Here is a 14,980-nt window from a genome sequence, read left to right as displayed (position 1 = left end):
TTAGGCCTCTTTAGGGCTGGTTTTCCATCACCTTACGTATCTGCTAGGCTCAACTACGCGTAGGATGTTCCGGTTATGCGGTGAGAACCCTAGACTATCGTAGATTAGTTTAGCTTGATATTGATTAAGCAGGACCCCCCATGTTAATGTAAAATCCAACGTGTACCATGGGGCAATCGGCTCTTAGAGCCGATCCACAGAGCAACCTAAGAGCTGATCGGGGCTCGTATTTAATGTTTGCGTGTTTGCCATGCAGGAAATTAAGTCGAAGCAATCCATCACCTTCCTGACCAGGTATAGGTCAGGTGGCACGCCCTTGCACCAGCATCGGACGTGCGTACCAGGAGCATTGCGGGCCGTCGCCCGAGGGACCAGGGCCCACCGCAGTCCTGGGAGCCTCCCGGCTCTACGGTGTTACCCGTCGCTGCTCGCCGGTGGGTTTTGGTGGGTAACAATAGAACACACCACCATGTCTCATATACATCTGTTTCATTAAATTTTGCCAAGGGCCTGACCCATTCTCCAGTTTCTACCACCACTTGCACATCAAACTAACATTGAACTTATGCAAGTTCTTTATACCCAAACCACTTTTTTTCTTGGGTTTACAGATCCATTTCCATTTCACAAAATGATACTTCCTTTTATCAGCACTCCCAGCCCAAAAGAAAGCTCTGATGAGTTTATCCATCTGTTCAATATTTGATTTATGGAGCAGTCTCATAGACATCTCATAAACAACAATACTTGACAGGCATGCATCAATCTTTATCACTCTCCCGCTAATAGACAGTGTATTTTCCATCCAGCTACCCATTTTTTTCTTTGTTTTCTCCCCAAGGAAACTCATTTCAGCAACAGTTGGTTTCCTGGCACACACATGAGTACCTAGATATTTTATAGGCCAACTCCCTTGCTGACAGTTAAACAAGGAAGCAAAATTATGTGCTTTCATATCATCATCCAGAATCATCATAACCTTACTTTTCTCAAAGTTAATTTTCAGGCTAGACATTGACTCAAAAATGTACAAGATAAGCTTCAAATTCACAGCTTGCTCCTCACTGTTTTGGATGAGGAGAACAGTATCATCAGCATATTGGAGGACAGCAACACCATTTTCTACAAAGTTACTAGCCAAACCCGTGATGAGTTCATTTTGCTGTGCCAAAGTAACCATCTTGGACCGACTATTTGCAGCCATATTGAACAGAAATGGAGCAAAGAGATCACCTTGACTGACACCTTTATAGCTAGCAAAGTAAGGGACAATTTTATCATTTACTTTTACACTAGAATCGATAGGCATCCCTTGCGCCTTCGGTAGTAGATAAGACCATTCTCAGATCCAATAAGTAGCCATATGAATAATCTGTAAATAAACAGTTTAAATTCTACTAGACTATATCATTTCTACAATTCCACATAGCCCAAGAGTGGGAGGAAGGTCATAACCATTGATTTCGGACTCATCACCCAGCTGGTCCACTTGTGTTTTCTAAAGGAACCCCAGCCCACACGGTCACACATGTCTTCGATATCCAGTTTGTAAGATAGAAAATAGTTGAAGAAATTAATTGCGAGGACCAATCAATGGTTGGATTGTTAGGAGCGCAGTGGCACCTCCATTTCAGTAAAGTTTAAACTCAAGTTTAACACTTTAGAAGAAAAAAAATTAGTGGGAGGCGATGTTGATGGTGAGGCCCATGTATTGACTTTGTCAATTTCAAAACCCACCGGATCATCAGTTTCATGGAATCAGTCCCTTGAAGGAGGTGTTCACGTACTGTGGTAGTGTATGTGTGTTGTGTTCTAATCCACCCGCTAGCGTGTGTGTTTCGCATTTTTTTTGGCAAACTATACAGGCAGGTGTCATGTTGCCGCGGCGGCCATCCATGCATCTACAATATTACAATTTTTCTTTAAACGAAGCGAAAACTTTACCTTTTATTGATATAGGAGAAAAGAGTTGACCCGTTTATGAAGAAAACTGGCCGAAGAACAGTTACAACACGACACCACACGTCAGCCCCGAGGCTGCGCTCCACACGGGTCGATGACCAACTAGGTCGGCACCACACCTCAACGCAACAGACGGAGGCGAAAAACCGGAGCCACCGCTCCAACTACCACGCCGGCCCCAAGGCTGCGTCCCGCCTGGCCGAAGACGAACCCGTCTCCACCGAACCACCAAAACACTCCACAAGTCCCTCTGTCCGGTGGACGTCCAAAGCGAGGCCCCAAGAGGCAAAGCGACACAAGAGCGCTGCCCACGCCCGATTCCACGAGGGATCTAGGGTTTCCCCCGGAGAGCCCGAGCGGAGATCAAGAAACACCCGCTTCGATGATGCCTTCAAGAAGGATGCGACGCCCACGGGCGTCACCGTCGTCGATCCTGGTCAGCCGCCAAGATAGAACTTCCGACCAGCGAAGAGTCCCAAAACCTCGCGCCCGCCCAACAAGGACCAGCACTAACCACCACCTGCATCCGCCGCCTAACTACCCCCGGAGAGCCGCCGCATGCACCCCGCCCTGCTGCCTCGAACGCTAGTCTTCCTGCAGCATCCTCATGGCCAACCTCTAGCCACTGTCGTGCTGCACAGCCTGTAGCGAACGGAGCACTGCCGACCGTGGGCGCCGCCGGAACGCCACATAGAGGGGGCGCCGACCAACACCGACACGGGGCTCGAGGACGAACGTCGAAGCCCGCAGACATGAGCTCCCAGCACACCCGTAGGGCCGCCGCCCCGCCATCCAACACTGCGCCCTCCCCAGCAGCATCGCCGGTGAAGACCGGGAAGAAGGGCATCGCCTCAGCCCCGGCATCCACGGGCCGAGCCAGCGCAATCTGGGGTGATCCCGAGCCGGCCCGCCGGAGCCCATCTAGGCCCGAGCGCGTGCCGCCTTGCCTGCACCGCTGCACGACCGCCGCGCCCCGCAGGCACGCCTAGCAGCCGACCCCAGCGCCCGCCGCCCTGCCCCACGCCCGACGAGCTCCCTCTCACCAGGGGACGCGGGAGGGAAAGGAAAACCGCCCCACTGCCACTTCCCCGGGGTGTGCGTGGCTTTGTCGGTCCCCCTCCGGCGGCGGCGAAGCAGGGAGGAGAGGTGGAGGCTGGAGGGGGGCTACAGGCGGCGGCTAGGGTTTCCCCCTGGTTCAGAGGAGGGCGACGCGGGGGGGGGGGGGGGCTAATTTTGTTCTTAGTTAGGTGATGTCATCAAATTTTAGGTCCAAATCATTTTGCAACTAATGATTAGTACAAATCAAGATGTAAATCAAATGGTGTAAGAATTGAGTGAGGACGAAGTTACTAGCAAATCCCTTAACTATACGTTATAACCCCGCAAGCCGCAACCACACTAAAATCTACTTCGTAGACAAGATCAACAACATCTGGTATGATCAAACGTTGCGGAAGAACTTGGACGGCTGGAGGCCCGCAGTGAAGTTGAAGAACTTGAGCGTGGTGGACCACCTCTCGTTGTCCTTGAGCTTGTGCACGGCGATGGTGTCCGGCACCAGCTGGTGCGCGCACGCGTCCCTCGGCTGCGGGAAGTCGTACATGGCCGGCTTAGCGTCCACCCAGTTCTTGGCCTTGCCGCCGAGGCCGAACCACTTGCGGAGCGTCCAGTCCTCCGGCCCCGCCGTCCGGTTCCGGATCACCTCCGCCGCCGCGATCCACTCCACGAGGTCCCAGGAGAGGACGTATCCCATGCCGGACATGTACTCGTCTTTCGCCGCGCGTCTCATGTCGCATGACACCCGGCACCCGTAGTAGAGGTCCTCCCTGGGCGCGCGGCCCAACGACTCGGCCAGCTGCGGCAGCCGGAAGAAGGTGTCGTCGTCGGTCTTCATCACGAAGTCGTAGGCAGAGGCGCCGAAGAGCGCCGGGACGCTGGAGAGGTAGGAGTAGGTCTTGCCGTTGTCCATGTTCTCCGTGCAGTCCAGCTCGACCACGTCGCCGTACCGCATCGCCTCCAGCGCCACCAGCACGCGCTCCTCCTCCGAGGCCACCCGGCAGAAGATGAACCGGACGTCGACGATGCGCGACGCCGGTAGGCTCGGCTGCTGGAGCGCGTACACCGTGCGGATCAGGTTCCGCCGCTCGTACAGGCCCGGGAGGGTCAGCACGCCGATGAGCAGCCGGAAATCCACGGCCACCCCGACGACGTCCGTGGCCGTGAGGCCGGCATTGTTTTGGCAGGTGGGGCTGGACTGGAGTGCCAACTCGTTGGGGTATACGACGAGGATCACGGCGACGAGGAGCCCGAATGGGAGCAGGAGAAGCATCGCTGTAGAGATTGATGGCGCCATGATGCGGAGCATCTTGACGAAGTGCGTACCCAACAGAATGGTTTGTGCTTGGTTCGCACTGTGCTCTCTATGCGCAAGACAATTGGTACATACGTACCCTATACGTACTATACACAATTGTCAATGGCTGGACTTTGCTGGGAAAGAACGCCAACAAGTTTTGTGATATCTACGTAACACATATACATAAGGAGCAATGAGAGGCAAAAAAAAAGTGAGTCAACTCTATGCATGCAACTGTATGTCTGTATCCCTCAGTTAGCTTTGGACTTGCTTCCATTCTATCCAACTAAAAGTGAGTCAACTCTATGCATGCTTTGTATGCAAGTTAAAAAAATTGTTCTCCATCCTACTCCACGCTCCTAATTCAGATCAAAGAGAGGTAAAACACTACTACACTGCTCAGCCAGTTTACATATCTCTCTTGACATTATATCGCAGGGCAGGGCCGAGGTACACACCTACTCACTAGTTCAGTCTTCTTCCTGCCCGCCCGCCTGCGACATAAGCACAAGTCGTCACCGATCTTGTAAGTATTTGTCTTTTCGTCGTGATTTTCCAATCCTGATTTTTGTAGTGTTCTCTCTTGATTTATCATGGTGTTAGTCAGGATGAAAGTAACCTCGTTCCTAAAGGTGTTGCCTGTGGCTGTGGCGTTGGGGTTCTTCATGAGCGTTTATTTTCCCATTGCGATCACACCAAAGGTAGGTGGAGAATGAATTTAAGTTTTGGGAGACTGGCTTTTCCCATCATACCCTGATGAGCTCTGAAGCTAAGATTATCCCATTCCCATGCAGCTTCAGTGTGGCATACTGCCTTGGAGTAGTAGTTTTTCTGTAAACTCCAGCTTCAGTGACAGCAGCATAGTTGCTAGACTATGGGCACCATTCAGCAACACCACTACCTCAAATGCTACTTCTGGGGTACATTAATTTGCATGCAGTTCTGAATGATTCAGTTTCGGTCCCAACTAAATGGTCTCTTAAGCAAACACTCCACGTTTTCTTAATTTTAAAGGTTGCAAGAAACCCGCAAGGTTCAGAGAGGCTACCACCAAGGATTGTGGTGTCGGAGTCTGATCTTCACCTCCGCAGACTCTGGGGGTCCCCAACAGAGGTCTTGATTTCTCTGACCCTGAGCTCTCTCGAATCGTAATATTGCTTTAATCTGAATATAAACATCAACTGAATTTAAGTCAATGTCAATGCAACTTGTTCCGGTCTGCAATGCATAGGACACGCCGACACGCAAGTACCTCCTGGCGCTGGCCGTAGGGTACGCCGAGAAAGTCAATGTCAATGCAACTGTGCATAAGGTAAGAACCAAGATATATTTTTTGAATTTTGATCATGTTGTATCGTATCACCATGTACTATACTTCAGTACATGTCAGATGTAAGTCGATGACAGAAGCAGCCCATTCTTCTCCTGTCTGCTGAAGCCTGAGCTCCATTCGTTGCTCCCGATTTGCAATTTACTGCACCTTGAATCTCCAGGTTCCTAAAAGATCAACTGACCTTGTACACTATGTAGTTCTCTGACAACTTCGACGTCATGGTGTTCCACTACGACGGTCGCACGACGGAGTGGGACGAGTTCGAGTGGTCAAAGCAGGCTACTCACGTTAGCGCCAGACAGCAAACCAAATGGTGAGAGCACCACACTGACAGAACTGTATATCTTTGAGATTTTCAATGGAATTATAATATTAGATTTTAACCTGTTATGATCAAGGTGGTTCGCCAAGAGGTTCATGCACCCAAGCATCGTGGCGCCGTACGACTACATCTTCTTGTGGGACGAGGACCTCGGCGTCGAGAACTTCAGTGCGGAACCGTATGGTCCACCAACAATGCCTGCATGGTCGGTTTGATATCTGGACTCTGAATCCGATCATTGACTGGTTGTGAATGCAGGTACATCGACATTGTGAAGAAGCATGGGCTAGAAATCTCGCAGCCAGGGCTGGACGTGACCAAGGGGAAGAAGCAGTACGATATCACTGTCAAGAGAGACGCTGGCGAGATGCACAAGTAAGCACGTGCAGAATCCATGATGATGCAATTGTAGATACCAGGCCCTGGTAGATAACATTTCTTGTTAACGAAATGTGTATAGATAGTATATGTAATTTACCGTTTGTAACCTGTCACAAACAATTATTGGCCTGAACAGGACGGACGCAGGGGGGAAAGGCTGCCCCGACGTGCACCAGCGGCCTTGCAGCGGGTACCTGAATTATTCGATCACCTAAAGGTCACTTTTTGGTTTGCAATGAGCTGAAAGATCTGATGGAATTGACATGCAGGTTCGTGGAGGTGATGGCACCGGTTTTCTCCAGGGATGCTTGGAGATGCGTCTGGCATATGATACAGGTTTGTATTTTTCAGACTTAGCCCAATTGTATGTAGTACATTTGACCTAAAATCGAAATAATTGAATTCGCACTCAAAAAGTACTTTGTGGTTTTGTACCTACTTGCAAAATGTTGCACAAAAGTTATGTTCTAGTTGCAGAGGGATAACACAGGCAAAACCCTGCCGCATTCCCCTTCCTCCTTCGCCTTGTTGTCCACCAACGGAGGACCTACAATGGCGTGTGAACTCACTCGTTCGATGGTTCCTCCCGCTGCGCAATGCCGGCCCTGGCCGGCACTGCTGATGAGGGCGGTGGCAATTGCCGGTAATACGGCCTTTTCACGCAATGCCGGCTCGGGCTGACACTGCTCATTGAGGCTCTCCAAACAGGAGTGGTGCTGAATGTTGGTGGAGCGTTTGGTAATTCTAGGGCAAGCGCTGAAGGTAGTCAAGCTTTTAGCACGACAATTGACGTCGATCGTTTGTTCACTGCCCTTCCATCTCCCCGAATGGGGATTGATGGTGGTGCCCTTGTTAAATGTGCTGGCTAAGAGCTTATATTTTTTCGATAAAGAGAATATATTAATATCACGAAGATATCAATTACATACAACCTCTGCAATAAGAAAATATCCTAAAGACAATACGGATGCACACAACCCAACTACGAAAAGAAAAAAAATGTCCCTATACGGTGATCAAAACCTTCTAAGTGCAACACAAACCACTGCCGAGAGAGCACCTAGAGTCCCTGCCCACAAAACAATGCCTTCGACAAGGCCATTGCAAAGGCAACAGAATTAAGGGCAGACCTTAGATTTTTTATCCAGGAGAAAATCCTCCCTCTCAAAATAATACCTTCAACAAGGACATTGCCAAGCACAACTAATTAAGGTCAGACCTTGGATTTTCATCATGAAAGATAATACTTTGTACTTCGCAAAGACTTTGTACTTCTCTTCTGATGCCACCCCCGCATGCCGATATCGCTACTGCAAGTTAAGAAACGCCAATCAAAGTCCTTATCGCCTTGAAGACTTACTCCGCCAAAACTATACCTCAACCGTCATGACATTCTCCACTATTGTCTTCTCCATGGAAATCGAAAACTGAGATGTCCCATGATGGCAATAGCCTGCGAAGCTTCACGTCACTCCCTCACAAAGTTAAACGGCCAGAAATATGGGTTCGCACGACCGAATCACATCCGTCCAGCAATCTACAGGCATTAGGCACCTGATGGAGATCAGCGGCAGAGCCTTCCAAAACTCGTCACTGGCCAAATTAACCAGGACCGGCATCAAGCAGAACACCGTCTTAGCACAAGAAGAACCAAAGAGTTGTATGCTTTATTAAGCAGATCGACATACCACCATGTTGACGCCCGCTGGCTCCCAACAGCATACTAGAGATCTCAGCGGGCACCACCGCCACCACCCGCACCACGCGGAGATTAGGGGTTGATCCGTACCGAGTCCCTGAACCAGGCGCCGTGTCGCTCTTGCTTCCACAACGATAGCCAAGATCATCGAAGAAGTCCAGGGTTGCCGCCCCATCGTCCATCTCCGATGGACGAGCCTTGACATCCAGGGCCACTGCGAAGCTCAAACCGAAGATCCCACCATGCGAGTAGGAGGATCCCTCCGCCGTGTGTCGCATACGGAAATGAGAGCCTGCCACCGCTGTCTACCGGGAGGGACTTTGCCCGACAGCTTCCTCCGGCGGCGGCGGAGGGATGTGGGGCAGCGGTGGCTAGGAATTTGCCCGAGCCACCGCCAGGAGCGACGCGAGCGTTTTTCTAATATATAATTCGGGGACGATGGTTTCAAGTTTGGCATATTGTTGGCCCCATCAACATCGGCGCATGTGCCACAATTTCGTTTTGAAGACATTTTCTTCGAGTAGCGTATTTTTCATTTTAGTAGCGTATTCAGTTAGATTGTTGGTTCTGTAGATGCAAGGTGCAAGCATGTCGACAGTCTGCAAATAAAATTGCCCATGAACTTGCAAAATTGGAAAAATCTTGTAATGCCCAAAAGGCTTTAGTCTGGGATATTGATGTACCAGCACTTGTTGCCAATGTTGTGGTGGGTGATTTGCCCCATTAAAACAATAAAGTTTCATGATTCTATCTTCTATCTATTATACTAAAAGTAAAATACGGATGTCTAAAATAGAGACACCACATTAATCCACATCATCACAATTATTTTAACGGTTAGATCCAAAATTTGAGGCTAGAATTTAACAAACGACTAATTAATAGCTACATATCTAAGTGTTTAATTTAGATCGACACGCTTAAATATTGTACCAGAAAATATGTGGATATTCCAACACGTATCTTCATCGGACGGTAGAGTAGTCTATTTTAAGAAAAGAAAATCGTTACAGGAGAGTTAACCCTTTTTTTGCAGGGTAAAAGGGATTGTATTATTCAAATAATAGTTTTGTTACAATCCCGAACGATACGACCCACAAGGGATCAGGAGCGGACCCTAACCAAATAGAAGTTCTATCTTCCAATAAACCTAACCTAGGTAACTCATGACTAACATAATTCTGCTCCCTAGGAATTTTAGTTATAGATACAATACGCTTTCATGAAAATAACTGTGGCAAGTCCTCCACTAGATGACCAAAGCAAGACCTATCAACATTATTGCTTCTCACCATTGATACCATATCGAGGCAGTCCGTCTCCACTAGGATGTTTCCCTGACTAAGATCAATCGCCATCTTGACACCCTCCAATCAAGCGATGATCTCCGAATCAAGAGCTAAGGAGCAAAATCGTAAAGATTACATGCCGCAAAAACAATAGTGCCATCACTGCGCCTCAAGATCATGCCCGCGCCAGCCTGTGCTGATTGGACCAAGAATGCCCCAAATATATTTAACTTCAGAATACCTTCAGGAGGTTTTACCCATAGTACATTAACCGATTGCATTGCCCGGCTGTCAGTGTTTGAGCCACGAAGAACTTGCTTCCCCTTCAGCACTACCATCAGTTCGAACTTGCGAATATTTTCCAAGGACTGCAAATAACTACAGATGAACCTACGTGATACCCCAATAGGAGGCATCAGTTTGTCATGTGTGATCTCACTCCGCACATGCCAAGCTCTCCATGCAATCATAAGAATTCTACCACATTGTTGCTCTATAAGAGGCAAGAGCCAAGTCTCCAACCAATCCTCCTAAATAGGGGTAACTATTCTAGGAGCATACAAGTCCATCCTCATCACGTCCCAAAGAGCAGATGCATGATAACAATGGACCAAAGCATGATATGTGTTCTCTTTCTCATTTTCACATATACGACAGATGCCAGACACCGGCATATGATAACGTCTTTTTTTTTCCATTGCTAAGCCATTAGATAAGGCCTTCCACGCAAAGATGCACACCTTCTTCTCTAGAATATTGCATTTCTAAATCTTTTTCCATATCTGCTTATCACCCAAAGGAGCCAAGCTGCTAGTTGCAATCACCCGATCATGTTGTGCAAGCCGTAGCCCAACACGGTACACACTCTTCACTGAAAAAGATGTCGTTGCCTTCATGTTTCCATGCAATCATATCATCTGGTGGCAACCTAGATGAGGTTTTAATTCTCAATATAATCTCGGCATCAATTGGCAAGAATGTTTTACATACTCGAGTTTCATTCCAACTCCCATCATCATTAAGAAGACTGGACACCCGATTCAATCAAGATCGGCCTCTCGGCCCAATCACCTTAAGTTCCTCAGAACGCAGGAGCCAATTGTCCCGCCATATACGCACTGATCGCCCATCACCAATTCTCCAGATCACCCCATGTTTAAGTAGTTCCATCCCATAGCTTGGATCCCCACCAAAAGTCCCCACTCGGATCCCCACCAAAAGTCCCCACTCGGATCCCCACCAAAAGTCTCGGATCAACTTTGTCAAATTATCACATACTGAGATGGGTAGTTTAAACACCGACATGATATAAATCGGCAGGGCTTGAGCAACCGCCTTAATCATAATCTCATTGCCCCCTTGCGACAGATGACCCCACTGTAAAATCCTCTTTGATAGCATAGCCTCCAATTTATCAATTTTTTCTTTACTCATCCTTCCTTCAGATGTCGGGAACCCGAGGTACTTATCCTCAAAAGGATCATGTTGAATACTGAGGACATCACGTACACCATCTTGTATCTCCTCACCACAATTTGGACTAAACATGATAGAATACTTAGAAGGATTTATCAATTGGCCCGTGACCTCCGCATAGGAATTTATCACAGCCTTGACCCTCACAGCTTGATTACAAGAAGCCTTAGAGAACAACAAAGTATCATCTGCAAACAGCAGGTGGGAAATTCCCGCAACTTCTGCAAATCTTGATGGGCGAAATACCACCCGCAGAAATTTCTTATTGTAGCAGAGCGGATAAATCGTCAGCAACAAAAAGAAGCAAAGACGGGGATAACGGGTCACCTTGCCTGAGACCTCTCGTGGGGGAGAAACTCCGTTAAATTTTACAGAGTACCTCACCGTGGTCACGCACAACATTATCCATTGCACCCACCGGCGAGAGAAGCCCATCTTATGCATCACCTCCTCCAGAAAAAACAACTTGATCATAGACCTTCTTCGACAAATCCAATTTATATGCACATAAAGGATTGTTTGCAGTAGTCCCATGCTCCATATAATGCAAGCTAGTAGAGCATTATCCGTAATGAGGCGCCCCGGCACGAAGGGGCTCTGATTCTCTGAAATCACATCACCAAGAATAGGTCTCAAGCGGTTTACCAGACACTTCGATATTACCTTTTGTTAAATATGATGAAATAGATCTAACCTGAGTTGCATAGCTAGCTGGTCGTACCATTGATTGTAAGGACACCTTGATCGTGCAATTTATGTCATGCGTTTGTTTTATTATTATTTTGCTTTGCTATAATAATCGTGTCAAGGTGTATCTCCAAAGTATGATATCTCCGCGGTTGGGTGCACATATGGAAAAAAATCAATCCCAAAGTATACTCTATGGTTGCACGAGTATACAAAATTAATCCCAAGGCAATTAATCTACACAAAAGTATGGTGCATATTAAGTTTTTTTTAAAGTCAAGCCGTTTAAACTTCAACCAATATTTGTACAAAAATATCAGTATCTAGAATATCAAATCAATACTATTAGAAACATCATGAAATATATTTAATATGGTATATACGTATTAATTTTCATGGAATACAATGCGTACTATATTATGGCAAGTAGGAAGTACATATTTTATAGAAAACTTTCCATTATCCTGCTATGAACATCTATGTGATTTCATTAATGGAAGTCTCTTTCTTCAAAAAATAATACTGCCTCCGTTCCATGAAACATGTCTTAAGTTTATCTAAATTTGAATTTATGTACACAATAAGTTAAGACATATTTCATGGGACCGACGGAGTATCTATGTTTCTAGGAACATTGGTTTGTACAACTGCACTTGCACCGATTTTCATGGAGCTTGAAGATTGACGAGTCCACATAATCAACTATATTTTAATAGTTGGAGCTATTATTAAGAGCTAGAATTCAGTTAACAATCAATCCGAATTGGACACACCAATTTCGTGGAGATTCAACGTTGGCGGGTACACACAATAAAAATATATTTCAATAACTGTATCTATTATTTCGATCATGTATTCATTCAACAATCAATATCAGCATGATGGTTTAATTTAATTTGGACTCCTATATTTTATGGGACATGTAGATAAATGATCTCTAAAGAATCCATTTAATTTGTGTTGTGTGAAGAGATATTTGTATCGATAGACTAGCTGCTAATCTTTAAACTAAGCGAGCTATAGAATATGCCTTAAATCCTCAAATTGAATTAACTATAACATAGCAAACTTTCTATAGCGCTTTATGGGTGTTATACCAAGAGAACATGGAAGCACATGTGACCAAGAGATACCGAAAACGCACGTATCTGGCATGTATAAGAACAAGTCTTACACCACATCAAAACTATATGCACGATATAAAGTCTGGCAATGATTCTAAGGTATTTTTCATCATGAGCATCAGCTCTTGGGATGATTATAAAATTACTAAAAATAATTTAAAGAGTATGAAAGCTGAACTTTTTGTCTATATACATGTTTGTGTCTTGCATGTCGGTAGAAAGTTTCACGAATATGTCCAGTCCTAGGAAAAAAATGTGCCCTAGAAGAGCCTTTTTAGCACCAACATTTTTTCTTTCATAAACGGCGAAGCTTACTTTGTCCATGAATTACACATTGAAATGGACAATGATATGTCTAAAGAAATTCATTTTTTTGTCGATAGCATCATTTGTTTTTCCACAAGAATATATATGCTCTTAGGAGCCAATTTGGCTATTTGGTTTCGAGAACGTAGGGGTCAAACAAAAGACAACCTCTGGAAAAAAGACCAACAGTTGATTTCAATCTTAATACGAGCATGAAAATAAAAATAAGCAACATGGGTGCAGTCTAACCCAATTACATAATCGTCAACTTTTATATTTTACCGTACTCACCTCAGATTGCCATGTGAATTTACTTCTATGATTTTTCCTAATACTACCACCTACAAAAGTACATTCTATCACTGATACATCTTATATATATTGAAGTAATCTTAACCCCAGAAATTTAGCATTATTAAAAGAATTTTCAGGTGCACCTAACCCTTTTCATTTATCATAAAACTTATAGTGAATACGACCATATGAACGCTAATAAAATTATTTATGTCTACATTGTTCATTTATATATTTTTAAAACATTTTCATATGTTGCCCTCATATTTGCGTGGACCACTATGCTAGTTTAAGAAAAAGTACTTTCCAACGAAGTGCAGCTTAATGTCTTGCCCCTTGGCTTTGGGCCCACATAATAAATACACAGTACATGTATCATGTATGATAAAAAAAATTGGAAGGGGAAGTACAAAAAAATACAGTCTTAATACAGTACGTGTTTCTCTGTAACAAAACTTATGTAACATTTGTCTGAACTGCAACGGCGAAATTGATTCTATTGCAGAATGACCTGATCCATGGATGGGGACTGGACTTCCATTTCTGGAGATGTGTCGATGTAAGCACATCCTAAGATCATACAAAAAAAAACTGTATTATCATTTTTATTGAGCTAGGCGTAGAAAACTGTGCATATCCAAAAACTCTTTTTTTAATCGTGTCAGGATCCTGAAGAGCAGATTGGCGTCGTAGACGCTCAATATGTGGTCCATCACGCAGTAACGACACTCATGGGAAAGGTAACTAATCATCAAGGGCTCTACATGAATAATGCTCTACCATAATTTCAGCAACAATTTAAGTAACCCAGTAGCCGGATCTATCTATCATAGTATCACACCGTAGAACATATAAATCACATTATCACAGTATTATTTTCTACACATGCAAAAACAAGATGGAAATTTTACATCCTGAATATACATCTTCGATGAAGCAAATTGTGTGCAATGAAAATCTTTTCTCCTGGTGATGAAAATATGTGTTCACTTAAAGGAAACAAGTTTCATGAATGCTATGATCCTACTAGGGATGTAATATATTTCATTTTTATGTATAATCCTTTTGACATAGAAAACTATCTTTTCATCATGTATGTGTTTCTCTCTTCAGGGCAACAAGGCAAATACGGGAATCGGTGCAAAGGTATACAAATATTTATGTTTTCTTCCGATACAATCATTAGAAAATAATAATAATAAACTAGCATAACATATTACGTGAGCAGAGTTGTGTTAGGCTAATGTTTTTTGTTGTTGTTTTGTGCTGCCGGCAGGTGAAAGCCCGATGTACCGAGGAGTATGCCACCTTCAGATCCCGAATTTCAGATGCAGACAAGGAACTTGCCAACTCTACCACCACATCATCATCCACAACACTAAGCTAATTACACGAGGATAATACTGTTGCAAATATGAGCTTAGAGGAAATCATGGAGATGATGAATTTTTCATATGTTTATGGATCTAATAAAGGAATATTTGTTATTCCATCCCTTGACTAAGCTATCATAATATTGGTTAATGGATATATCATTGGGGACACGCAAACCCCGTGAAAGTTCAAGCGAGCCAAGTAGAATGCACAAGATTTCTATTTGTACATATCAGAAGGCTCGCTTGAACTATTCGGGGTCACCTGTAGTGACATGAGATTTTAATCATAGGCATTCTTAAAAACACAAAACTAAGCAACAATGATTTGTAGTTGTTCCTCATACTTACGGTGGTCACACAAATCCCAGAGGTGGA

The 14,980-nt window shown here is 45.1% G+C and overlaps 2 protein-coding genes across 2 annotated transcripts; one reads left to right on the top strand and one right to left on the bottom strand.

Moving 5' to 3' along the window:
• Nucleotides 1-3,330: 3,330 nt before the first annotated feature.
• On the bottom strand, nt 3,331-4,357 carry LOC127311560 (beta-1,3-galactosyltransferase pvg3-like). The gene has a single exon (XM_051342002.2). The coding sequence runs from the start codon at nt 4,325-4,327 to the stop codon at nt 3,404-3,406; it is 924 nt and encodes a 307-aa protein (XP_051197962.1). The 5' UTR covers nt 4,328-4,357; the 3' UTR covers nt 3,331-3,403.
• A 382-nt stretch (nt 4,358-4,739) lies between these two features.
• LOC127311559 (uncharacterized) lies at nt 4,740-14,753 on the top strand. The gene is made up of 14 exons (XM_051342000.2): nt 4,740-4,844; nt 4,922-5,019; nt 5,113-5,238; nt 5,333-5,431; nt 5,550-5,630; nt 5,849-5,964; nt 6,050-6,151; nt 6,232-6,348; nt 6,491-6,544; nt 6,624-6,690; nt 13,735-13,788; nt 13,895-13,969; nt 14,343-14,375; nt 14,506-14,753. The coding sequence occupies exons 2-14, from the start codon at nt 4,927-4,929 to the stop codon at nt 14,614-14,616; spliced, it is 1,128 nt and encodes a 375-aa protein (XP_051197960.1). The 5' UTR covers nt 4,740-4,844; nt 4,922-4,926; the 3' UTR covers nt 14,617-14,753.
• Nucleotides 14,754-14,980: the final 227 nt, after the last annotated feature.

The sequence above is a fragment of the Lolium perenne genome, chromosome 7 (assembly GCF_019359855.2).
Source record: "Lolium perenne isolate Kyuss_39 chromosome 7, Kyuss_2.0, whole genome shotgun sequence".
Classification (NCBI taxonomy): Eukaryota; Viridiplantae; Streptophyta; class Magnoliopsida; order Poales; family Poaceae; genus Lolium; species Lolium perenne.
The sequence above is the reverse complement of the archived record's forward strand: the minus strand, read 5'-3'. Positions and strand labels throughout refer to the sequence as shown.

Bases quoted from the DNA above. Each gene is read 5' to 3' on its own strand.
- LOC127311560 (XM_051342002.2), bottom strand. From the start codon at position 4,327: ATGCTCCGCATCATGGCGCCATCAATCTCTACAGCGATGCTTCTCCTG.
- LOC127311559 (XM_051342000.2), top strand. From the start codon at position 4,927: ATGAAAGTAACCTCGTTCCTAAAGGTGTTGCCTGTGGCTGTGGCGTTG. The intron at 5,965-6,049 runs GTGAGAGCACCA...GTTATGATCAAG, and splicing joins GCCAGACAGCAAACCAAATG to GTGGTTCGCCAAGAGGTTCA. The intron at 6,152-6,231 runs GTATGGTCCACC...TTGTGAATGCAG, and splicing joins GAGAACTTCAGTGCGGAACC to GTACATCGACATTGTGAAGA.